Below are 22,500 nucleotides of genomic sequence, written 5' to 3' on the forward strand. Positions count from 1 at the left end.
GTGGGTGTTATCTGTTTTATTATCTATAGTACAGTTTATATCCAGGATGTGACTGGTGGTGGTGGTAGTGGGGTGGGTGTTATCTGTTTTATTATCTATATTACAGTTTATATCCAGGATGTGACTGGTGGTGGTGGTAGTGGGGTGGGTGTTATCTGTTTTATTATCTATATTACAGTTTATATCCAGGATGTGACTGGTGGTGGTGGTAGTGGGGTGGGTGTTATCTGTTTTATTATCTATATTACAGTTTATATCCAGGATGTGACTGGTGGTGGTGGTAGTGGGGTGGGTGTTATCTGTTTTATTATCTATATTACAGTTTATATCCAGGATGTGACTGGTGGTGGTGGTAGTGGGGTGGGTGTTATCTGTTTTATTATCTATATTACAGTTTATATCCAGGATGTGACTGGTGGTGGTGGTGGTAGTGGGGTGGGTGTTATCTGTTTTATTATCTATAGTACAGTTTATATCCAGGATGTGACTGGTGGTGGTGGTAGTGGGGTGGGTGTTATCTGTTATATTATCTATATTACAGTTTATATCCAGGATGTGACTGGTGGTGGTGGTAGTGGGGTGGGTGTTATCTGTTTTATTATCTATATTACAGTTTATATCCAGGATGTGACTGGTGGTGGTGGTAGTGGGGTGGGTGTTATCTGTTATATTATCTATATTACAGTTTATATCCAGGATGTGACTGGTGGTGGTGGTAGTGGGGGTGGGTGTTATCTGTTTTATTATCTATAGTACAGTTTATATCCAGGATGTGACTGGTGGAGGTGGTAGTGGGGTGGGTGTTATCTGTTTTATTATCTATAGTACAGTTTATATCCAGGATGTGACTGGTGGTGGTGGTAGTGGGGGTGGGTGTTATCTGTTTTATTATCTATATTACAGTTTATATCCAGGATGTGACTGGTGGTGGTGGTAGTGGGGTGGGTGTTATCTGTTTTATTATCTATATTACAGTTTATATCCAGGATGTGACTGGTGGTGGTGGTCGTGGGGTGGGTGTTATCTGTTATATTATCTATAGTACAGTTTATATCCAGGATGTGACTGGTGGTGGTGGTAGAGGGGTGGGTGTTATCTGTTATATTATCTATATTACAGTTTATATCCAGGATGTGACTGGTGGTGGTGGTAGTGGGGGTGGGTGTTATCTGTTTTATTTTCTATATTACAGTTTATATCCAGGATGTGACTGGTGGTGGTGGTAGTGGGGTGGGTGTTATCTGTTATATTATCTATATTACAGTTTATATCCAGGATGTGACTGGTGGTGGTGGTAGTGGGGTGGGTGTTATCTGTTTTATTATCTATATTACAGTTTATATCCAGGATGTGACTGGTGGTGGTGGTAGTGGGGTGGGTGTTATCTGTTTTATTATCTATAGTACAGTTTATATCCAGGATGTGACTGGTGGAGGTGGTAGTGGGGGTGGGTGTTATCTGTTATATTATCTATAGTACAGTTTATATCCAGGATGTGACTGGTGGTGGTGGTAGTGGGGTGGGTGTTATCTGTTTTATTATCTATATTACAGTTTATATCCAGGATGTGACTGGTGGTGGTGGTAGTGGGGTGGGTGTTATCTGTTTTATTATCTATATTACAGTTTATATCCAGGATGTGACTGGTGGTGGTGGTAGTGGGGTGGGTGTTATCTGTTATATTATCTATAGTACAGTTTATATCCAGGATGTGACTGGTGGTGGTGGTAGTGGGGTGGGTGTTATCTGTTTTATTATCTATATTACAGTTTATATCCAGGATGTGACTGGTGGTGGTGGTAGTGGGGGTGGGTGTTATCTGTTTTATTATCTATATTACAGTTTATATCCAGGATGTGACTGGTGGTGGTGGTAGTGGGGGTGGGTGTTATCTGTTATATTATCTATATTACAGTTTATATCCAGGATGTGACTGGTGGTGGTGGTAGTGGGGTGGGTGTTATCTGTTTTATTATCTATATTACAGTTTATATCCAGGATGTGACTGGTGGTGGTGGTAGTGGGGTGGGTGTTATCTGTTTTATTATCTATATTACAGTTTATATCCAGGATGTGACTGGTGGTGGTGGTAGTGGGGTGGGTGTTATCTGTTTTATTATCTATATTACAGTTTATATCCAGGATGTGACTGGTGGTGGTGGTAGTGGGGTGGGTGTTATCTGTTTTATTATCTATATTACAGTTTATATCCAGGATGTGACTGGTGGTGGTGGTGGTAGTGGGGTGGGTGTTATCTGTTTTATTATCTATAGTACAGTTTATATCCAGGATGTGACTGGTGGTGGTGGTAGTGGGGTGGGTGTTATCTGTTATATTATCTATATTACAGTTTATATCCAGGATGTGACTGGTGGTGGTGGTAGTGGGGTGGGTGTTATCTGTTTTATTATCTATATTACAGTTTATATCCAGGATGTGACTGGTGGTGGTGGTAGTGGGGTGGGTGTTATCTGTTATATTATCTATATTACAGTTTATATCCAGGATGTGACTGGTGGTGGTGGTAGTGGGGGTGGGTGTTATCTGTTTTATTATCTATAGTACAGTTTATATCCAGGATGTGACTGGTGGAGGTGGTAGTGGGGTGGGTGTTATCTGTTTTATTATCTATAGTACAGTTTATATCCAGGATGTGACTGGTGGTGGTGGTAGTGGGGGTGGGTGTTATCTGTTTTATTATCTATATTACAGTTTATATCCAGGATGTGACTGGTGGTGGTGGTAGTGGGGTGGGTGTTATCTGTTTTATTATCTATATTACAGTTTATATCCAGGATGTGACTGGTGGTGGTGGTCGTGGGGTGGGTGTTATCTGTTATATTATCTATAGTACAGTTTATATCCAGGATGTGACTGGTGGTGGTGGTAGAGGGGTGGGTGTTATCTGTTATATTATCTATATTACAGTTTATATCCAGGATGTGACTGGTGGTGGTGGTAGTGGGGGTGGGTGTTATCTGTTTTATTATCTATATTACAGTTTATATCCAGGATGTGACTGGTGGTGGTGGTAGTGGGGTGGGTGTTATCTGTTATATTATCTATATTACAGTTTATATCCAGGATGTGACTGGTGGTGGTGGTAGTGGGGTGGGTGTTATCTGTTTTATTATCTATATTACAGTTTATATCCAGGATGTGACTGGTGGTGGTGGTAGTGGGGTGGGTGTTATCTGTTTTATTATCTATAGTACAGTTTATATCCAGGATGTGACTGGTGGAGGTGGTAGTGGGGGTGGGTGTTATCTGTTATATTATCTATAGTACAGTTTATATCCAGGATGTGACTGGTGGTGGTGGTAGTGGGGTGGGTGTTATCTGTTATATTATCTATATTACAGTTTATATCCAGGATGTGACTGGTGGAGGTGGTAGAGGGGTGGGTGTTGTCTGTTTTATTATCTATATTACAGTTTATATCCAGGATGTGACTGGTGGAGGTGGTAGTGGGGTGGGTGTTATCTGTTTTATTATCTATATTACAGTTTATATCCAGGATGTGACTGGTGGTGGTGGTAGTGGGGTGGGTGTTATCGGTGGGTGTATATCTGTCTATATTATCTATATTACAGTTTATATCCAGGATGTGACTGGTGGAGGTGGTAGTGGGGTGGGTGTTATCTGTTTTATTATCTATATTACAGTTTATATCCAGGATGTGACTGGTGGTGGTGGTAGTGGGGTGGGTGTTATCTGTTATATTATCTATAGTACAGTTTATATCCAGGATGTGACTGGCGGAGGTGGTAGTGGGGGTGGGTGTTATCTGTTATATTATCTATAGTACAGTTTATATCCAGGATGTGACTGGTGGTGGTGGTAGTGGGGTGGGTGTTATCTGTTTTATTATCTATATTACAGTTTATATCCAGGATGTGACTGGTGGTGGTGGTAGTGGGGTGGATGTTATCTGTTTTATTATCTATAGTACAGTTTATATCCAGGATGTGACTGGTGGTGGTGGTAGTGGGGTGGGTGTTATCTGTTTTATTATCTATAGTACAGTTTATATCCAGGATGTGACTGGTGGTGGTGGTAGTGGGGTGGGTGTTATCTGTTATATTATCTATATTACAGTTTATATCCAGGATGTGACTGGTGGTGGTGGTAGTGGGGTGGGTGTTATCTGTTTTATTATCTATATTACAGTTTATATCCAGGATGTGACTGGTGGTGGTGGTAGTGGGGTGGGTGTTATCTGTTATATTATCTATATTACAGTTTATATCCAGGATGTGACTGGTGGTGGTGGTAGTGGGGGTGGGTGTTATCTGTTTTATTATCTATAGTACAGTTTATATCCAGGATGTGACTGGTGGAGGTGGTAGTGGGGTGGGTGTTATCTGTTTTATTATCTATATTACAGTTTATATCCAGGATGTGACTGGTGGTGGTGGTAGTGGGGTGGGTGTTATCTGTTTTATTATCTATATTACAGTTTATATCCAGGATGTGACTGGTGGTGGTGGTAGTGGGGTGGGTGTTATCTGTTTTATTATCTATATTACAGTTTATATCCAGGATGTGACTGGTGGTGGTGGTAGTGGGGTGGATGTTATCTGTTTTATTATCTATATTACAGTTTATATCCAGGATGTGACTGGTGGAGGTGGTAGTGGGGTGGGTGTTATCTGTTTTATTATCTATATTACAGTTTATATCCAGGATGTGACTGGTGGTGGTGGTAGTGGGGTGGGTGTTATCTGTTTTATTATCTATATTACAGTTTATATCCAGGATGTGACTGGTGGTTGTGGTAGTGGGGGTGGGTGTTATCTGTTATGTTATCTATATTACAGTTTATATCCAGGATGTGACTGGTGGTGGTGGTAGTGGGGTGGGTGTTATCTGTTTTATTATCTATAGTACAGTTTATATCCAGGATGTGACTGGTGGTTGTGGTAGTGGGGGTGGGTGTTATCTGTTTTATTATCTATAGTACAGTTTATATCCAGGATGTGACTGGTGGTGGTGGTAGTGGGGTGGGTGTTATCTGTTTTATTATCTATATTACAGTTTATATGCAGGATGTGACTGGTGGTGGTGGTAGTGGGGTGGATGTTATCTGTTTTATTATCTATATTACAGTTTATATCCAGGATGTGACTGGTGGAGGTGGTAGTAGGGGTGGGTGTTATCTGTTTTATTATCTATATTACAGTTTATATCCAGGATGTGACTGGTGGTGGTGGTAGTGGGGTGGGTGTTATCTGTTTTATTATCTATATTACAGTTTATATCCAGGATGTGACTGGTGGTGGTGGTAGTGGGGTGGATGTTATCTGTTTTATTATCTATATTACAGTTTATATCCAGGATGTGACTGGTGGTGGTGGTAGTGGGGTGGGTGTTATCTGTTTTATTATCTATATTACAGTTTATATCCAGGATGTGACTGGTGGTGGTGGTAGTGGGGTGGATGTTATCTGTTTTATTATCTATATTACAGTTTATATCCAGGATGTGACTGGTGGAGGTGGTAGAGGGGTGGGTGTTATCTGTTTTATTATCTATAGTACAGTTTATATCCAGGATGTGACTGGTGGTGGTGGTAGTGGGGGTGGGTGTTATCTGTTTTATTATCTATAGTACAGTTTATATCCAGGATGTGACTGGTGGAGGTGGTAGTGGGGTGGGTGTTATCTGTTTTATTATCTATAGTACAGTTTATATCCAGGATGTGACTGGTGGTGGTGGTAGTGGGGGTGGGTGTTATCTGTTTTATTATCTATATTACAGTTTATATCCAGGATGTGACTGGTGGTGGTGGTAGTGGGGTGGGTGTTATCTGTTTTATTATCTATATTACAGTTTATATCCAGGATGTGACTGGTGGTGGTGGTCGTGGGGTGGGTGTTATCTGTTATATTATCTATAGTACAGTTTATATCCAGGATGTGACTGGTGGTGGTGGTAGAGGGGTGGGTGTTATCTGTTATATTATCTATATTACAGTTTATATCCAGGATGTGACTGGTGGTGGTGGTAGTGGGGTGGGTGTTATCTGTTTTATTATCTATAGTACAGTTTATATCCAGGATGTGACTGGTGGTGGTGGTAGTGGGGTGGGTGTTATCTGTTTTATTATCTATATTACAGTTTATATCCAGGATGTGACTGGTGGTGGTGGTAGTGGGGTGGATGTTATCTGTTTTATTATCTATAGTACAGTTTATATCCAGGATGTGACTGGTGGTGGTGGTAGTGGGGTGGGTGTTATCTGTTTTATTATCTATAGTACAGTTTATATCCAGGATGTGACTGGTGGTGGTGGTAGTGGGGTGGGTGTTATCTGTTATATTATCTATATTACAGTTTATATCCAGGATGTGACTGGTGGTGGTGGTAGTGGGGTGGGTGTTATCTGTTTTATTATCTATATTACAGTTTATATCCAGGATGTGACTGGTGGTGGTGGTAGTGGGGTGGGTGTTATCTGTTATATTATCTATATTACAGTTTATATCCAGGATGTGACTGGTGGTGGTGGTAGTGGGGGTGGGTGTTATCTGTTTTATTATCTATAGTACAGTTTATATCCAGGATGTGACTGGTGGAGGTGGTAGTGGGGTGGGTGTTATCTGTTTTATTATCTATATTACAGTTTATATCCAGGATGTGACTGGTTGTGGTGGTAGTGGGGTGGGTGTTATCTGTTTTATTATCTATATTACAGTTTATATCCAGGATGTGACTGGTGGTGGTGGTAGTGGGGGTGGGTGTTATCTGTTTTATTATCTATATTACAGTTTATATCCAGGATGTGACTGGTGGTGGTGGTAGTGGGGTGGGTGTTATCTGTTATATTATCTATATTACAGTTTATATCCAGGATGTGACTGGTGGTGGTGGTAGTGGGGTGGGTGTTATCTGTTTTATTATCTATATTACAGTTTATATCCAGGATGTGACTGGTGGTGGTGGTAGTGGGGTGGGTGTTATCTGTTTTATTATCTATAGTACAGTTTATATCCAGGATGTGACTGGTGGAGGTGGTAGTGGGGGTGGGTGTTATCTGTTATATTATCTATAGTACAGTTTATATCCAGGATGTGACTGGTGGTGGTGGTAGTGGGGTGGGTGTTATCTGTTATATTATCTATATTACAGTTTATATCCAGGATGTGACTGGTGGAGGTGGTAGAGGGGTGGGTGTTATCTGTTTTATTATCTATATTACAGTTTATATCCAGGATGTGACTGGTGGTGGTGGTAGTGGGGTGGGTGTTATCTGTTTTATTATCTATATTACAGTTTATATCCAGGATGTGACTGGTGGTGGTGGTAGTGGGGTGGGTGTTATCTGTTATATTATCTATAGTACAGTTTATATCCAGGATGTGACTGGCGGAGGTGGTAGTGGGGGTGGGTGTTATCTGTTATATTGTCTATAGTACAGTTTATATCCAGGATGTGACTGGTGGTGGTGGTAGTGGGGTGGGTGTTATCTGTTTTATTATCTATATTACAGTTTATATCCAGGATGTGACTGGTGGTGGTGGTAGTGGGGTGGATGTTATCTGTTTTATTATCTATAGTACAGTTTATATCCAGGATGTGACTGGTGGTGGTGGTAGTGGGGTGGGTGTTATCTGTTTTATTATCTATAGTACAGTTTATATCCAGGATGTGACTGGTGGTGGTGGTAGTGGGGTGGGTGTTATCTGTTATATTATCTATATTACAGTTTATATCCAGGATGTGACTGGTGGTGGTGGTAGTGGGGTGGGTGTTATCTGTTTTATTATCTATATTACAGTTTATATCCAGGATGTGACTGGTGGTGGTGGTAGTGGGGTGGGTGTTATCTGTTATATTATCTATATTACAGTTTATATCCAGGATGTGACTGGTGGTGGTGGTAGTGGGGGTGGGTGTTATCTGTTTTATTATCTATAGTACAGTTTATATCCAGGATGTGACTGGTGGAGGTGGTAGTGGGGTGGGTGTTATCTGTTTTATTATCTATATTACAGTTTATATCCAGGATGTGACTGGTTGTGGTGGTAGTGGGGTGGGTGTTATCTGTTTTATTATCTATATTACAGTTTATATCCAGGATGTGACTGGTGGTGGTGGTAGTGGGGTGGATGTTATCTGTTTTATTATCTATAGTACAGTTTATATCCAGGATGTGACTGGTGGTGGTGGTAGTGGGGTGGGTGTTATCTGTTTTATTATCTATATTACAGTTTATATCCAGGATGTGACTGTTGGTGGTGGTAGTGGGGTGGGTGTTATCTGTTTTATTATCTATATTACAGTTTATATCCAGGATGTGACTGGTGGTGGTGGTAGTGGGGTGGGTGTTATCTGTTTTATTATCTATATTACAGTTTATATCCAGGATGTGACTGGTGGTGGTGGTAGTGGGGGTGGGTGTTATCTGTTATGTTATCTATATTACAGTTTATATCCAGGATGTGACTGGTGGTGGTGGTAGTGGGGTGGGTGTTATCTGTTTTATTATCTATAGTACAGTTTATATCCAGGATGTGACTGGTGGTTGTGGTAGTGGGGGTGGGTGTTATCTGTTTTATTATCTATAGTACAGTTTATATCCAGGATGTGACTGGTGGTGGTGGTAGTGGGGTGGGTGTTATCTGTTTTATTATCTATATTACAGTTTATATGCAGGATGTGACTGGTGGTGGTGGTAGTGGGGTGGATGTTATCTGTTTTATTATCTATATTACAGTTTATATCCAGGATGTGACTGGTGGAGGTGGTAGTAGGGGTGGGTGTTATCTGTTTTATTATCTATATTACAGTTTATATCCAGGATGTGACTGGTGGTGGTGGTAGTGGGGTGGGTGTTATCTGTTATATTATCTATATTACAGTTTATATCCAGGATGTGACTGGTGGTGGTGGTAGTGGGGTGGGTGTTATCTGTTTTATTATCTATATTACAGTTTATATCCAGGATGTGACTGGTGGTGGTGGTAGTGGGGGTGGGTGTTATCTGTTATATTATCTATATTACAGTTTATATCCAGGATGTGACTGGTGGTGGTGGTAGTGGGGTGGGTGTTATCTGTTTTATTATCTATATTACAGTTTATATCCAGGATGTGACTGGTGGTGGTGGTAGTGGGGTGGGTGTTATCTGTTTTATTAGCTATAGTACAGTTTATATCCAGGATGTGACTGGTGGTGGTGGTAGCACACACACACACACACACACACACACACACACACACACACACACACACACACACACACACACACACACACACACACACACACACACACACATTGTGATGTTCTGGGGTTTTCCACCTTTTTCTTACCGTTCTGTGACATTTCGGCTAAGTGTGAGTTACCGACAAACAGACAGGCAGGTAGGCAGGCAGGCAGACAGGCAGACAGACAGGTATTTAAGTTTTCTGTCAGTGATTTGTAATGCTAGGTAGTGGAACACTTTTAGATATTCTGTTTGTGTGTCTGTTTGTGCATGTCTGTGTGTGTGTGGTGTGTGTGTGTGTGTGTGTGTGTGTGTGTGTGTGTGTGTGTGTGTGTGTGTGTGTGTGTGTGTGTGTGTGTGTGTGTGTGTGTGTGTGTGTGTGTGTGTGGGTGTGTGTTGCATGCCCCACCACAATAACAGATCCCGGTCAACCAGTTCCTTTCATACAAGATTTAACACAACCAATCAATACTTCCGGTAATAACCTCTGATCAGCTATTGACTTCCTGCTGAGAACCTCACACAGCACCAACATCACCAATACTCAGATACCACCTCATTTACTGTCATCACAACATTTATGGAGACCCCTTTACATTCATTATACCACTAATGTTAGATAGAAAATCACCAGAGTTATGTATTGAGATCTCCAGCTATATATGGCTCTACTTTACCCTGGTGCGTCATGTTGTAATGTATCTACGTGTGTTGCTATGGAGTGACATGTCCTTTTCATATCCTTCCACTTGATTGACTTCATGATGGCTCAGTGACTTGTGTCGTTTAGACAGCAGGTCAAAGATAACACACAACGATAATAACGACTAAATTGAATACATTAAATTATAGACAGGGGTTTCCTTGGCAACCCCAACGACATTATATTTAGGTTCCGTGGAGACGTGGGGATGGAATTACGGGTTGCCAGACAACGGGCCATTGTGTCCTCAGTGACCCATAATTGTGGATAGGGATGAGTCACCTCTATTACACACAAATGATCTGCCTTAGGGAGATAAAGGATAGAGAGAAAGTGAAAGAGCGAGAAAGATAGAGATAGAGGGAGGGAGGGGTAAAGGTCACAAACAGCAAGACATGGGGGCTGTGACACAGCGTCATCTCTACCGTAGAAAGGGAGAGAGAGGGAGAGAGGGAGAGGGAGAGAGAGGGAGAGAGAGGATGGAAGTGAAAGTGACAATGAGAAAGCTCTCTGAACTTGCCATTTCACAGAACAGCACAGCTGTCTTCAGTATTAACTTGACAGTTCAGCTGGCTACTAGACATGCAATGTCTGTTCAAAACATGAATCAGAACCCTCATAGTATAATGAGTGGTGTTCTGTAATCAGGACCCTCATAGTATAATGAGTGGTGTTCTGTAATCAGAACCCTCATAGTATAATGAGTGGTGTTCTGGAATCAGAACCCTCATAGTATAATGAGTGGTGTTCTGGAATCAGAACCCTCATAGTATAATGAGTGGTGTTCTGGAATCAGAACCCTCATAGTATAATGAGTGGTGTTCTGTAATCAGAACCCTCATAGTATAATGAGTGGTGTTCTGGAATCAGGACCCTCATAGTATAATGAGTGGTGTTCTGTAATCAGGACCCTCATAGTATAATGAGTGGTGTTCTGGAATCAGAACCCTCATAGTATAATGAGTGGTGTTCTGGAATCAGGACCCTCATAGTATAATGAGTGGTGTTCTGTAATCAGAACCCTCATAGTATAATGAGTGGTGTTCTGTAATCAGAACCCTCATGGTATAATGAGTGGTGTTCTGGAATCAGAACCCTCATAGTATAATGAGTGGTGTTCTGTAATCAGAACCCTCATGGTATAATGAGTGGTGTTCTGGAATCAGAACCCTCATAGTATAATGAGTGGTGTTCTGTAATCAGAACCCTCATGGTATAATGAGTGGTGTTCTGGAATCAGAACCCTCATAGTATAATGAGTGGTGTTCTGGAATCAGAACCCTCATAGTATAATGAGTGGTGTTCTGTAATCAGAACCCTCATAGTATAATGAGTGGTGTTCTGTAATCAGAACCCTCATAGTATAATGAGTGGTGTTCTGGAATCAGGACCCTCATAGTATAATGAGTGGTGTTCTGTAATCAGAACCCTCATAGTATAATGAGTGGTGTTCTGTAATCAGAACCCTCATAGTATAATGAGTGGTGTTCTGGAATCAGAACCCTCATAGTATAATGAGTGGTGTTCTGTAATCAGGACCCTCATGGTATAATGAGTGGTGTTCTGGAATCAGAACCCTCATAGTATAATGAGTGGTGTTCTGTAATCAGAACCCTCATAGTATAATGAGTGGTGTTCTGTAATCAGAACCCTCATGGTATAATGAGTGGTGTTCTGTAATCAGAACCCTCATGGTATAATGAGTGGTGTTCTGGAATCAGAACCCTCATAGTATAATGAGTGGTGTTCCGTAATCAGAACCCTCATAGTATAATGAGTGGTGTTCTGTAATCAGGACCCTCATAGTATAATGAGTGGTGTTCTGGAATCAGGACCCTCATAGTATAATGAGTGGTGTTCTGGAATCAGAACCCTCATGGTATAATGAGTGGTGTTCTGTAATCAGAACCCTCATGGTATAATGAGTGGTGTTCTGGAATCAGAACCCTCATAGTATAATGAGTGGTGTTCTGTAATCAGAACCCTCATGGTATAATGAGTGGTGTTCTGGAATCAGAACCCTCATAGTATAATGAGTGGTGTTCTGGAATCAGAACCCTCATAGTATAATGAGTGGTGTTCTGGAATCAGAACCCTCATAGTATAATGAGTGGTGTTCTGTAATCAGGACCCTCATAGTATAATGAGTGGTGTTCTGGAATCAGAACCCTCATAGTATAATGAGTGGTGTTCTGGAATCAGGACCCTCATAGTATAATGAGTGGTGTTCTGGAATCAGAACCCTCATGGTATAATGAGTGGTGTTCTGGAATCAGGACCCTCATAGTATAATGAGTGGTGTTCTGGAATCAGAACCCTCATGGTATAATGAGTGGTGTTCTGTAATCAGAACCCTCATAGTATAATGAGTGGTGTTCTGTAATCAGGACCCTCATAGTATAATGAGTGGTGTTCTGTAATCAGAACCCTCATAGTATAATGAGTGGTGTTCTGTAATCAGAACCCTCATGGTATAATGAGTGGTGTTCTGTAATCAGAACCCTCATAGTATAATGAGTGGTGTTCTGTAATCAGAACCCTCATAGTATAATGAGTGGTGTTCTGGAATCAGAACCCTCATAGTATAATGAGTGGTGTTTTGGAATCAGAACCCTCATAGTATAATGAGTGGTGTTCTGGAATCAGGACCCTCATAGTATAATGAGTGGTGTTCTGGAATCAGGACCCTCATAGTATAATGAGTGGTGTTCTGTAATCAGAACCCTCATAGTATAATGAGTGGTGTTCTGGAATCAGGACCCTCATAGTATAATGAGTGCTGTTCTGTAATCAGAACCCTCATAGTATAATGAGTGGTGTTCTGGAATCAGAACCCTCATGGTATAATGAGTGGTGTTCTGTAATCAGAACCCTCATAGTATAATGAGTGGTGTTCTGGAATCAGAACCCTCATGGTATAATGAGTGGTGTTCTGTAATCAGAACCCTCATAGTATAATGAGTGGTGTTCTGGAATCAGGACCCTCATAGTATAATGAGTGGTGTTCTGTAATCAGAACCCTCATAGTATAATGAGTGGTGTTCTGTAATCAGAACCCTCATGGTATAATGAGTGGTGTTCTGTAATCAGAACCCTCATAGTATAATGAGTGGTGTTCTGTAATCAGAACCCTCATAGTATAATGAGTGGTGTTCTGGAATCAGAACCCTCATAGTATAATGAGTGGTGTTTTGGAATCAGAACCCTCATAGTATAATGAGTGGTGTTCTGGAATCAGGACCCTCATAGTATAATGAGTGGTGTTCTGGAATCAGGACCCTCATAGTATAATGAGTGGTGTTCTGTAATCAGAACCCTCATAGTATAATGAGTGGGCTGGTCGGCCCTCGGAGGGGCTGTAATCAGAACCCTCATAGTATAATGAGTGGGCTGGTCGGCCCTCGGGGGTGCGAATCAGAACCCTCATAGTATAATGAGTGGTGTTCTGGAATCAGGACCCTCATAGTATAATGAGTGGGCTGTCGCCCTCGGGGGGTGCTGAATCAGAACCCTCATAGTATAATGAGTGGTGTTCTGGAATCAGAACCCTCATGGTATAATGAGTGGTGTTCTGTAATCAGAACCCCGGGGGGCGTCGGACCCTCAGGTATAATGAGTGGTGTTCTGGAATCAGAACCCTCATGGTATAATGAGTGGTGTTCTGTAATCAGAACCCTCATAGTATAATGAGTGGTGTTCTGTCGAACCCTCGGAGGGGCGAACGCCCTCATGGTATAATGAGTGGTGTTCTGTAATCAGAACCCTCATGGTATAATGAGTGGTGTTCTGTAATCAGAACCCTCATGGTATAATGAGTGGTGTTCTGGAATCAGAACCCTCATAGTATAATGAGTGGTGTTCTGTAATCAGAACCCTCATAGTATAATGAGTGGTGTTCTGGAATCAGAACCCTCATAGTATAATGAGTGGTGTTTTGGAATCAGAACCCTCATAGTATAATGAGTGGTGTTCTGGAATCAGGACCCTCATAGTATAATGAGTGGTGTTCTGGAATCAGGACCCTCATAGTATAATGAGTGGTGTTCTGTAATCAGAACCCTCATAGTATAATGAGTGGTGTTCTGGAATCAGGACCCTCATAGTATAATGAGTGGTGTTCTGGAATCAGAACCCTCATAGTATAATGAGTGGTGTTCTGTAATCAGGACCCTCATGGTATAATGAGTGGTGTTCTGGAATCAGAACCCTCATAGTATAATGAGTGGTGTTCTGTAATCAGAACCCTCATGGTATAATGAGTGGTGTTCTGTAATCAGAACCCTCATAGTATAATGAGTGGTGTTCTGTAATCAGAACCCTCATGGTATAATGAGTGGTGTTCTGTAATCAGAACCCTCATAGTATAATGAGTGGTGTTCTGTAATCAGAACCCTCATAGTATAATGAGTGGTGTTCAGGAATCAGAACCCTCATGGTATAATGAGTGGTGTTCCGGAATCAGGACCCCGGGGGGGTCCGATCGCCCCGTATAATGAGTGGTGTTCCGGAATCAGGACCCTCATGGTATAATGAGTGGTGTTCCGGAATCAGGACCCTCATAGTATAATGAGTGGTGTTCCGGAATCAGAACCCTCATGGTATAATGAGTGGTGTTCCGTAATCAGGACCCTCATAGTATAATGAGTGGTGTTCCGGAATCAGAACCCTCATGGTATAATGAGTGGTGTTCCGTAATCAGGACCCTCATAGTATAATGAGTGGTGTTCCGGAATCAGAACCCTCATGGTATAATGAGTGGTGTTCCGGAATCAGGACCCTCATAGTATAATGAGTGGTGTTCCGGAATCAGAACCCTCATGGTATAATGAGTGGTGTTCCGTAATCAGAACCCTCATGGTATAATGAGTGGTGTTCCGGAATCAGAACCCTCATAGTATAATGAGTGGTGTTCCGGAATCAGAACCCTCATGGTATAATGAGTGGTGTTCCGGAATCAGAACCCTCATGGTATAATGAGTGGTGTTCCGGAATCAGGACCCTCATAGTATAATGAGTGGTGTTCCGGAATCAGAACCCTCATGGTATAATGAGTGGTGTTCCGGAATCAGGACCCTCATAGTATAATGAGTGGTGTTCCGTAATCAGAACCCTCATAGTATAATGAGTGGTGTTCCGTAATCAGAACCCTCATAGTATAATGAGTGGTGTTCCGGAATCAGGACCCTCATAGTATAATGAGTGGTGTTCCGTAATCAGGACCCTCATAGTATAATGAGTGGTGTTCTGGAATCAGAACCCTCATGGTATAATGAGTGGTGTTCCGTAATCAGAACCCTCATAGTATAATGAGTGGTGTTCTGTAATCAGAACCCTCATAGTATAATGAGTGGTGTTCTGTAATCAGGACCCTCATAGTATAATGAGTGGTGTTCCGGAATCAGAACCCTCATAGTATAATGAGTGGTGTTCTGGAATCAGAACCCTCATAGTATAATGAGTGGTGTTCTGTAATCAGGACCCTCATAGTATAATGAGTGGTGTTCTGGAATCAGAACCCTCATGGTATAATGAGTGGTGTTCTGGAATAAGAACCCTCATAGTATAATGAGTGGTGTTCTGGAATCAGAACCCTCATAGTATAATGAGTGGTGTTCTGGAATCAGAACCCTCATAGTATAATGAGTGGTGTTCTGGAATCAGAACCCTCATAGTATAATGAGTGGTGTTCTGGAATCAGGACCCTCATAGTATAATGAGTGGTGTTCTGGAATCAGAACCCTCATAGTATAATGAGTGGTGTTCTGTAATCAGAACCCTCATAGTATAATGAGTGGTGTTCTGGAATCAGGACCCTCATAGTATAATGAGTGGTGTTCTTGAATGAAAAAGAGGAAAGAGAGAGGGAACGGTAGAGAAATGGGAGTGTAGAAGAGATAGGAAAGAAAGAGAGGAACAGAAATAGAGAATATAGTAAATAATGGGTAGGGCTGTGGAAAAAGAGGAGAGAGGTAGAGCAGGGGAGAGCTAGAAGGAAGGAAAAAGTAGAACGTATAAATAGAGAATATAGATTGTATACTGAATGAGTGGTGTTGTGGAGACCTGTCTAACCTCTATATGTCTATCCTCCTGTAGAGAACCTGGATGCTATGATCGCTCTGCAGACCAAGAATAAGCTGGGGAAAACACTGGGGATCCCTGGCATCATCCCTCCTACTGGTAAATATCTCCCAGTCACTATGGAGTGACCTGTCCTATTCATATCGTTCCACCTGATTGACCTTGCGGTGGCTCTGTGACTAGTGTCAGGTAAATCTACAGTCGCTGTACTTTTCATTATTCCCTTCTGGATTTGTTTATTTTTCTGTATGGTTATGGTAAAGGTAAATGTAATGTTAAGGTTAAGGTACTTTGCTCAGACAGGTTGTGTAGTACTGAACTTCCCCTTTAAGGTTGGGTTGGGTGTGGTGGGGTTTGGTTGGGTGTGGTGGGGTTGTGTTGGGTTGGATTGGGTGTGGTGGGGTTGGATGTGGTGGGGTGGGGTTGGGTTGGGTGTGCTGAGGTTGGGTTGGGTGTGGCGTGGTGGGGTTGGGTGTGGTGTGGTGGGGTGGGGTTGGGTGTGATGGGGTGGGGTTAGGTTGGGTGTGGTGGGGTTGGGTTGGGTTTGGGTTTGGGTTGGGTGGGGTGGGGTTAGGTTAGGTTAGGTTAGGTTAGGTTAGGTTAGGTTAGGTTAGGTTAGGTAGGTTCGGTTGGGTGTGGTGGGGTGGGGTTAGGTTGGGTTAGGTTGGGTGTGGTGGGGTTGGGTTGGGTGTGGTGGAGTTAGGTTAGGTTAGGTTGGGTTGGGTTGGGTTGGGTGGGTGGGTGTGGTGTGGTGGGGTTAGGTTAGGTTAGGTTAGGTTAGGTTAGGTTAGGTTAGGTTGGGTTAGGTGTGGTGGGGTTGGGTTGGGTTGGGTGTGGTGTGGTGTGGTGTGGTGGGGTTGGGTTGGGTTTGGGTTTGGGTTGAGTTTGGTTGGTGGTAACTGTCTGTTGTTGTGTCTGTGTGGCAGGGAAGACCCCAGAGGACGATGACAACACCAAGGCAGAGGCGGCCAAGATGCAGAAGGAGTATGAGAACCTGAAAGACTCAACCAAGGAAGAAGCGCCGTCCACTGAGGCCAGAGGCGAGTTCAAGAAGGATTCTGTTTGCAGCGAACATGTTACCAGAGTAACAATTTTAATGAACATTTCAAAATGTTACGAATAAACATCAAACTGCTACTTTTTGTAAGGATTACTGTCTTTTTAGCAACAAAATTCAAACTGAAATTGACTTAGCTATTCCTACTAAATATAGTAGAAAGTCTACATAGCCCCTTGATTATTTTTAGCGTCAGTTTAGACACGAAACAGACACTTACGTTTGCCACACACTATCTTCTCAGACTGTTCGTTAACATTAGCGAACGGTCGCAGCTAACAAAAAACAAATGGAAATTTATTAGCTAACGTTATCCAACGCTCGCAAACTATTTCCCTTGTTGAACAGACCTCAGTACATTACTATATCAACATCTAGCACCAAAATGGCTCTATAAGAATGTCATATACACACAGAATGCCGAACTTGTGAGGGTCCTTCAAGTGGTTAGAACCCAGTTGGAACCTCGTATTTCCCACTTGCGAGCATTTGAGGGCAACATGAGACTGTAATTAATATAGACCCAAAATACCTGCTATAAGACTGTAATATAGACCCAAAATGAAAGCCACCTAAATAGTAGAAACTATTTCAATATCGGCCTGGGATTGAAAGGCTATGAAGACAGAGAAGTGTATCCCATCATAACTGACAATTATCTTTCTCCCTCTCTCTTTCTTTCTCTCTTTCTCCCTTTCTCTCGCTCGCTCTCTCTCTCTCTCTCTTTCTTTCTTTCTTTCTTTCTTTCTTTCTTTCTCTCTCTCTCCCTTCCTGTCTCTCTGTCTCTTTCTGTCTCGCTCTCTTTCTGTCTTGTCTGTCTCTCTCTTTCTTTCTCTCTTTCTTTCTTTCTTTCTTTCTCTCGCTCGCTCTCTCTCTCTCTCTCTTTCTTTCTTTCTTTCTTTCTTTCTTTCTTAATTCCTTCATGTCTCTCTGTCCCTCTGTCTCTTTCTGTCTCGCTCTCTTTCTGTCTGTCTCTCTCTCTTTCTTTCTCTCTTTCTCCCTTTCTCTCGCTCGCTCTCTCTCTTTCTTTCTTTCTTTCTTTCTTTCTTTCTTTCTTTCTTTCTTTCTTTCTTTCTTTCTTTCTTTCTTTCTTTCTTTCTCTCTCCCTTCCTGTCTCTCTGTCCCTCTGTCTCTTTCTGTCTGTCTGTCTGTCTGTCTGTCTGTCTGTCTGTCTGTCTGTCTGTCTGTCTGTCTGTCTGTCTGTCTGTCTGTCTGTCTGTCTGTCTGTCTGTCTGTCTGTCTGTCTGTCTGTCTGTCTGTCTGTCTGTCTGTCTGTCTGTCTGTCTGTCTGTCTGTCTGTCTGTCTGTCTGTGTGTCTCTCTCTCTCTCTCTCTCTCTCTCTCTCTCTCTCTCTCTCTCTCTCTCTCTCTTTTAGATCACCCAGGCAAGTCTGAGATCTACTTGGAAGCCATCAGGAAGAACATTGAGTGGCTGAAGAAACACAACAAAGACGAGGGCAAAGACGGTGAGAGAGAGAGAGAGAGAGAGAGAGTTGCACATTTCTAAAACACCATGCATAGCTGATAATATAACACTTGTCTATCTTTTTAAACCTTTTTGAGTTCAATATCTACTGTTAAATTCGAATCATTAAAAAAAATATTGTTTTGTGTCTGCTCACTTGCTCACATTAGTACACACACACACTCACACACACATACACACACGCCCGCCCTCCTCCTACTGCAAACTGTGTCTGGTCACAGATAAGTCTGTAGCGACACACTGAAGAATAGTTAAATTAAAGTCTGCTTTGTCCAGCTGGATTTGCAATTAAAATAAGCGTGGTGGGTGATGCGTTACCCCCACACCTCATGAATATGGATGAGGCTTGGCATGCATCCCAAATGGCACATTATTCCCTATATAGTGCACTACTAGCACTACCCTATGGGCCTTGGTCAAAAGTAGTGCACTCCATTAAATTTTTTTTTTGTTATTTCACCTTTATTTAACCAGGTAGGCAAGTTGAGAACAAGTTCTCATTTACAACTGTGACCTGGCCAAGATAAAGCAAAGCAGTGCGACACAAACAACAACACAGAGTTACACATGGAGTAAAACAAACATACAGTCAATAATATAGTAGAAAAATAAGTCTATATACAAAGTGAGCAAATGAGGTGAGATAAGGGAGGTAAAGGCAAAAAAGGCCATGGTGGCGAGGGAATAGGAATAGGATGCCATTTGGAACTGGGACACAGATTTGAGGAGTCTGCTGCCCTAATTACTGGGATGTGATGTGTGTGTGCATGTGCATGTGCGTGCGTGTGTGTATCCACTCCCAGTTACCCTCATCAACCCTCACAGCAGAGGACCCAGACCAGAACATTTCCTGGTTATGACACTGTAACTATCAGCCATTGTTTCATTTACTTAATGTAATACTGTAGACATCCACTGGTCAATAAGAGTGAAGCTGATTCGGTCAGCCAAGTGTTCCGTCAGTTCCCATTGGTGGTTAATTGAGTAGAAGACTATGAAATGTTAATGAGGCTAGTCTATGCATTGTTATGAGACCAGCCCAGTCCAACTGTCTGGTGTGGAGGACCACTGGGACCTCCTAAATAACCAATCAATTGTCTATTGTACAGCCATAAAGACAGACACTTAGATATAGTTTGTTTTTATATTGGAGGTATAATTAGCTATAGATATGTTTAGGATATTCTTATGGTGAGTGTATTTTCTCTCTCCTGAGTGTACTGTCCAGGGACCGTATTTATCAATCACCTAAGAGTAGGAGTGCTGATTAGGGATCAGTTCTCCCTTTTAAATCACAAAGAATATGATTACATGGACAGGGAAAAAGTACTCCTACCCTGAGATGCTTGATACATCTCCTCTCTATATATACAGTATACTCTCCTCTTTTGGCTGTGTGTCTTTGCAGGTCCTTCTCTCTCTTTTTCTGTCTACTCTATCCTCTCTCTCTCTCTCTCTCTCTCTCTCTCTCTCTGTCTCTCTCTCTCTATCTCTCTCTCTCCTCTATCATCTCTCTCTCGCTCTCTCCTCTCTCTCTCCACTTATTTTGGCTGTGTGTGTTTAGTGCCGGTCCTCTCTCCTCTCTCCTCCTCTCTCTCTCTTCTCTCTCTCTCTCTCTCCACCCTCCTCTCACTCCTCTCTCTCCTCTATCCTCTCTCCTATCTCCCTTGTCTCTTCTCTCTCCTCTATCCTCTCTCCTATCTCCCCTGTCTCTTTTCTCTCCTCTATCCTCTCTCCTATCTCCCCTGTCTCTTCTCTCTCCTCTATCCTCTCTCCTATCTCCCCTGTCTCCTCTCTCTCCTCTATCCTCTCTCCTATCTCCCCTGTCTCTTCTCTCTCCTCTATCCTCTCTCCTATCTCCCCTGTCTCTTCTCTCTCCTCTATCCTCTCTCCTATCTCCCCTGTCTCTTCTCTCTCCTCTATCCTCTCTCCTATCTCCCCTGTCTCTTCTCTCTCCTCTATCCTCTCTCCTATCTCCCCTGTCTCTTCTCTCTCCTCTATCCTCTCTCCTATCTCCCCTGTCTCTTCTCTCTCCTCTATCCTCTCTCCTATCTCCCCTGTCTCTTCTCTCTCCTCTCTCCTCTCTCTCCACCCTCCTCTCACTCCTCTCTCTCCTCTCAGCGAGACTGAAATAGCTGCATTTTGGAGCTGCCTTACTCAACAAAAATGTACCAAAATAACAATACAATGGGAAAGTGACAATACAATGGGAAAGTAACAGTGTATGCTTTATTAGATCAAGCAATTTAAAAAATATATATTTTTACCCCCTTTTCTCCCCAATTACGATCTTGTCTCATCGCTGCAACTCCCCAACAGGCTCGAGAGGTGAATGTCGACTCATGCATCCTCTGAAATATAACGCGCCAAACTGCACTTCTTAACACCCGCCCACTTAACCTGGAAGCCAGCCGCACCAATGTGTCGAAAGAAACACCGTTCAACTGATGACCGAGGTCAGCCTGCAGGCGCCCGGCCCACCACAAGGAGTCGCTAGAGCGCGATGAGCCAAGTAAAGCCCCCCCGGCCAAACCCTCCCCTAACCCGGATGACGCTGGGCCAATTGTGCACCGCCCTATGGGACTCCCGATCACAGCCGGTTGTGATATAGCCTGGAATCGAATCCGGGTCTGTAGTGACGCACGTCTTAGACCGCCTCGCCAGTCGGGAGGCCCATAAAATAGTTTTCTATCTGATATGATGCAGTATATTGTTGTGACATGAAATAACAGAATTGCATGAAAATCTCCGGGATTTTGGAGGGGCCTCGTCCCACCTGCCCTACGTAATGCATTGCCACTGTGTGTGTGTAAAGTGCAGGTCTCCTCTCTGTACCCATTGTGGTTGATTAGTATGCCGGTCAGGCAGTCCGGTGGGTGTCTGGGAAGAGAGGGGCCTCTCGCCCTTACTGATGGCAGAGAGGAGACATCTGACGGGGAGGTAATAGAGAGAGTCAGGGCCCTGTCAACATGGAGCTACTCACAGAGGAAAACACACACTATCACACACACAGTAGGAAACAGGTTTCACTTCCTGTTTGAGTATGCCAGTGAGCTTTCCTCAGGTACTGACACTGTTGTGTATTTACCAGAAGATCTATTCACCCAGATATGATCACTTATGGAAATGAGTTGTGAAGTCACTCAAAAGCCCCGTGAACAGTTTGTAATGTGTAGGGAAGAGATTGTAATATGTAGGGAGCAGTTTGTAATGTGTAGGGAACAGATTGTAATGTGTAGGGAACGGTTTGTAATGTGTAGGGAACAGTTTGTAATGTGTAGGGAACAGTTTGTAATGTGTAGGGAACAGTTTGTAATGTGCAGGGAACGGTTTGTAATGTGTAGGGAACAGTTTATAATGTGTAGGGAACAGTTTGTAATGTGTAGGGAATGGTTTGTAATGTGCAGGGAATGGTTTGTAATGTGTAGGGAATGGTTTGTAATGTGTAGGGAACAGTTTGTAATGTGTAGGGAACAGTTTGTAATGTGTAGGGAACAGTTTGTAATGTGTAGGGAATGGTTTGTAATGTGTAGGGAACAGTTTATAATGTGTAGGGAACAGTTTATAATGTGTAGGGAACAATTTATAATGTGTAGGGAACAGTTTGTAATGTGTAGGGAACAATTTATAATGTGTAGGGAACAGTTTGTAATGTGTAGGGAACCGTTTATAATGTGTAGGGAACAGTTTATAATGTGTAGGGAACAGTTTATAATGTGTAGGGAACATATTGTAATGTGTAGGGAACGGTTTGTAATGTGTAGGGAACAGTTTGTAAATGTGTAGGGAACAGTTTGTAAATGTGTAGGGAACAGATTGTAATGTGTAGGGAACGGTTTGTAAATGTGTAGGGAACAGTTTGTAATGTGTAGGGAACAGTTTGTAATGTGTAGGGAATGGTTTGTAATGTGTAGGGAACTGTTTGTAATGTGTAGGGAATGGTTTGTAATGTGTAGGGAACAGTTTGTA

General features: G+C 42.5%; 1 protein-coding gene across 3 annotated transcripts in view; it reads left to right on the forward strand.

The window, feature by feature from the left end:
- The window catches only part of LOC106587169 (secretogranin-3), a 54,353-nt gene that overhangs the window by 26,721 nt on the left and 5,132 nt on the right, over positions 1-22,500 (forward strand). For all 3 annotated transcript variants that reach the window (XM_045709010.2, XM_082969658.1, XM_045709009.2), the window contains 3 exons: positions 16,005-16,088; positions 16,916-17,029; positions 18,422-18,511. In XM_045709010.2, coding sequence (XP_045564966.1) covers positions 16,005-16,088; positions 16,916-17,029; positions 18,422-18,511 — 288 coding nt within the window. The remainder of the gene's footprint in view (positions 1-16,004; positions 16,089-16,915; positions 17,030-18,421; positions 18,512-22,500) is intronic.

This window comes from Salmo salar, chromosome 26 (genome assembly GCF_965601325.2).
Source record: "Salmo salar chromosome 26, fSalSal1, whole genome shotgun sequence".
NCBI classification, from domain to species: domain Eukaryota; kingdom Metazoa; phylum Chordata; class Actinopteri; order Salmoniformes; family Salmonidae; genus Salmo; species Salmo salar.